At 33.9% G+C, this 4846-nt stretch overlaps 1 protein-coding gene across 1 annotated transcript in view; it reads left to right on the top strand.

The window, feature by feature from the left end:
- Positions 1-4846, top strand: part of LOC106458809 (fatty acyl-CoA reductase 1-like) — a 42628-nt gene that overhangs the window by 19162 nt on the left and 18620 nt on the right. Inside the window, exon 6 of the mRNA XM_022385155.1 lies at positions 2071-2143. Coding sequence (XP_022240863.1) covers positions 2071-2143 — 73 coding nt within the window. The remainder of the gene's footprint in view (positions 1-2070; positions 2144-4846) is intronic.

Raw genomic sequence — 4846 nt, 5'->3', positions numbered from 1 at the left:
CATTCTTTGTTAGATTTTGCCATACTAAGTTTCATTTCTTGTAGTATTTTGCCATCCTAGATTTCATTTGGTAGTATTTTGCCATACTAAGTTTCGTTTATTGTAGTATTTTGCCATCCTAGATTTCATTTGTTAGATTTTGCTATAGTTGATTTTATTTTCTATCGGAATTTACCATCCTATATATATTTTATGTTGAATTTTCCACCGTTGGATTTTTACCTCCTAGATTTCGATTCAATTTTACCATGAGTTTTCACATGTAAAAGCATCAATTATAATAATTTTTTCGTTAACAATTTATTCGTTGTATTATAAAATTGTTATTTATAGCTCAAGTCTTTAAATGTTCAATGCTATAGAACTGAAAGCTGCAACGTAATATCGTCCCGTTTTTCAAAAATAAGATTTAGGGTTGTAATGGAGAACTAAGGAGAAAACTTTTGCGTTGTTCTTATTTGTGGCATTTTGTATTTGAACGCACAGTGTTTATGAAACGAAAATCTAGTGCTGTGTATATAAAATAATTGAAATATTTAAGTGACCTGCCTATACTACTCTCGTTAGAGGTTGAGTACATAAAGCTTTGGACAAATCTGATGGCTGTGCGGGGCGTCTCAATGACTGCGAGGTTTAACCTTAATGAGTTAAATCTTTTCCACGACACATGATACCCACCAAACACCTTTAGTACAAAAGACACTTTGAGCCGAATGAACTGATCAAATATGACAAACCAGTCGACTTGTCTAGTAAGAGACGTCAGATATAGCGACGCTTTCAAAACTTGGGTTTCAGGGACAACTATTAAAACTCAGTGATATTGCCCCCAGGTCCCCACTCGACAGAGTAACGGTACTGATATTCTACGTACTTACAAACAAATGGAGAAATAAACACATAAACACTACTGTCTGAAATGGAGCTCTGAGAGATGGTAGGTCCATTTCCCCAATACCTTTCCCTTTGCGGTGCATAATACTATCTACGACCCATCTCATTCCTTACACATATGGTGACGTCGTCCGTCCTTTCCTATTCCTAACTTCATTTTTGCTTAGTTTAAAAACGTTTAAAAAACTTCCTGCGCACATATGGTGACGTTGTTAGTACTTCCCTATCCCTAATTTTACGTTTGCGTGAAGTTTAAAACGCTTCCAACGCACACACCTTATTCTTTTAATTATATAGATAACCGTAATTTGTTAAACCCAACAAACATGACTGTAGATTATTTTATTCATCACTATCAGAAGCCTATTCTTCTTTCCGATTTCTCCAGAGTTGCTGATGATGGACGGAATGTTGAACAGTTAAAGACATGAGAAGTAAATAGCAAGATTATAATACAATCGAATAAGTTATTAAAGAAAAAATAACTAAAATTTAACATTTTTATGTGTGAAAACGCATGGCATAATCTTATAGGAGACGAAATCTAGGATGGCAAAATCCAACGGAAAATGAAATGTAGGATGGCGAATAAATCATCTACGACAAACAAAGTTAGTAATACTCGGTCTTAAAGGATGGCAAATAAACCATCTACGACAAACAAAGTTAGTAATACTCAATCTTAAAGGATGGAGAATAAATCATCTACGACAAACAAAGTTAGTAATACTCAATCTTAAAGGATGGAGAATAAATCATCTACGACAAACAAAGTTAGTAATACTCAATCTTAAAGGATGGAGAATAAATCATCTACGACAAACAAAGTTAGTAATACTCAATCCTAAAGGATGGCGAATAAATCATCTATGACAAACAAAGTTAGTAATACTCAGTCTTAAAGTTTTAGATGGTTGTCCTAAAATACAACTTCCATATGTGAATGAGGCAATTAATGCTAAAATTAAGTATGGTGAAAAACGAAAATATATAAATCTATTTTCAATAATCCCAGATACTGATCTTCTCTTCTCTCTTTTTTTTTATTATTATTATTTTTTTGGATGTTGCAACAAGCGGTTTGTTGGCATAAATATTGATACTGTTTTTATTTCTTTACCACAAATAGTCTGTTTAAATAACGTTTGTACTGTTTTTATTCTTTTATGGTGGTAGGCAATCAGTTGACATCAATGTAGTTGGAACAAGACGAATACTCCAACTTTGTCACAAGATTAAGCACCTGGTGGTAAGGTTATCAAAAACTTATAATCTAATTAAACGTTTCACATTGTGCTTCTGTTTTATTTTACTGTTATTCTTTATTGTTATCTAAAGGAGTTAACTTTGCGATATTTTAATCGAAAGGTAATAACTTAATATGCTCTACGTGTCACAGGAATTAATAAGTACAATTTGACGCCACCTTCTTTTTCTAAACCTTTACATTTCTAATTTTGTTCAAATTATTTGCTTTTATTTTCGATTAAACTATAGGATATTAAGGATAAAACTAAATGAATATCTCACTTGCTGTTACAAGTTATCTATGATTGGTCGTTTTCTTTGATATTTTTAAAAGACCACGTTGTACTTCGGTGATTTGTAAAGACCTGCTATGCTAAAAAAATGTTGTTTGGTTATTGTATGCACAATTATCTATCAAACTTCTCTTTCGACCACGGGGATCGAACACGAAATTTTAGTATTATATACCTTGAAGCTTAACTGCTTAACCAATTGGGATTTGTTAAGAAACCAACTTAAAACCACTTATAAAACAGTTTATTTAAATCCCAAAACAATTTTAAGTATTGGCGGCTATTTCTGTTATGTGATCTCAGTTGTTTATCATGAAATTTATAATGTAAATAGCGTTATAATCACTACTGTGCCTGTCGTATCACAGCCGGTCTGATAAACCCTATTGTTGAGCGAAAAACCTCGTCGGCACTAGATATAGCAAATATGGTGTGAATGATGTACTGCTATACATTCTTTTTTACTTTTACTCATAGGTTCGTAGATTTACTAATGTAGGTTCTCTTCTATTGACGTTGTGGTCGTTTGATCTGTTTCGGGAACATTAAAATCAGCTTACTGGTTCACCATTTTGTTTGTTTGGTTTCGCATAGAAACTTCGAGGGTTATCTACGCTAGTCTTTCTTAATTTTGACGTGATAGAGTGGAGGAAAAAGCAGCTGTTCAACACTACTGACTGCCAACTCTTGGACTATTCTTTATTAACAAATAGTGGGATTGACTATCACATTGTAGTTTCCCCATGGCTGAAAGGGTGAGCATGCTTGACGACATGTTTCGATCCCACGTTCCGAAAATTGCGAGACAAGCGTTCTAACTATCAAGACATGCCAGGCCAAATTTATCAGTTCTTTTGAATCATGAATAAAGTTAAAAAAGTAAAAATAAATTACAATAATAAATAATTATTGTTAAAGTAAATAAATAATATTTATTTATCCTTACTCTAATTCTAAGTTGTAAACGGTTCATATAAAATTACACTTCAATTTGAACATCCCAATCACTACTGTAGTATTCCAGCAGAAAAAACGAAACAATGATATCATGCTACAAGACTGTTTTTAAAAATGGACCTATCTCTGTTGGATATTCACGACGAATTTTACATAAACATACATGCACATCAACATAAAATGTCGAATTAACAGCATGTTATCTGTACGTAACTATTAAATCTGTGCTCATCAGTAACATACTGATTTTTGTGTATACAACAATGCTACGGTTAGAATTCGAAAATGTTATTTATCTTATTTAATAAAGGAGGTTAAGTACTTTGAAACATTTCACAAGTTCATCTAATCTATAAGTCTCCTTCTATGATAAAGGAGGTTAAGTGCTTGGAAACATTTCACAAGTTCATCTAATGTATAAGTATCCTTCTACAATAAAAGAGTTTAACTACTTTAAAACATTTCACAAGTTCATCTAATGTGCAAGTCTCCTTCTACAATGAAGAAAATTAAGTACTTTCAAACATTTCACAATTTCATCTAATGTATAAGGCTCCTTCTCCAATATGACAATCTTTGCTCTTTCAAGTGGGTTTCGGTTGGCCCTGACATACCAGAGCTCTAGATATCGGGGTTAGCGATCCAGATTGAAATCCGTGCAATATCAGAAAATTTTCCCCTAGCTTTAACCTTTGAGAGCGTTATAAGAATCGCAGTCAATCTCTTAATGTGGATGGTGAGTGATAGAATGCTGTTGATTGGCTGTCTACCCTCTGGCCACCAGTTCAAAACTTGTGGCGCATATCCTTAGTAAAGTTACCATAAATACAAATACTTAGCATACAATAATAATATTTAATAATGTTTGCAGCCACAACTCAAACGCACTGTTACGACAGTGGAAGTCACGTGACGCTGGGAGCATGCGTGGTGAATTTCTCGAATAATCGGGGAACTCCGCGAATGTTGGACACGCCTCTTTGTCAGTATATTAGTATATAAGCCTGGCAGAGAAAAGCCAGGGAGTTAAGCGAACAGTAGTGACGGTGAGTTTCGGGTAATTTGCGATTCTGTTTCGAGCTAGTGTGTGTTTTGCACTCGTCGAGAACGAAGTTGTCGAGATAGTGAATCGCTGTGATTTATAGCTTGTATTATAAATGTCGTTAAGATTAAAGTGACGAGAAACGTACTGATTGTGGAACTTTGTGTGTACTAAAAGTTTGTATCGAGAAAGAATAAACTGGTTTAATCAAGAAAGGACTTGTATCTCTGAAGTTCCTCCGAAAGAATTTCTACCGGAAATTAACAAACAAGTAGATACGTAACAGTACCTTCAGAGTAGCCGTGCCTCTGTAAAAGACAGTCCTATGATAGCACTACTACACAGCGTGGTTACAAGTAAATAGACACCACCTTTTCAAAAAAAATGAAAATGTTCAGTCATATTCACATGA

This window comes from Limulus polyphemus, unplaced genomic scaffold (assembly GCF_000517525.1).
Source record: "Limulus polyphemus unplaced genomic scaffold, Limulus_polyphemus-2.1.2 Scaffold519, whole genome shotgun sequence".
NCBI lineage: Eukaryota > Metazoa > Arthropoda > Merostomata > Xiphosura > Limulidae > Limulus > Limulus polyphemus.
This window is presented reverse-complemented; position numbering and strand designations above follow the sequence as displayed.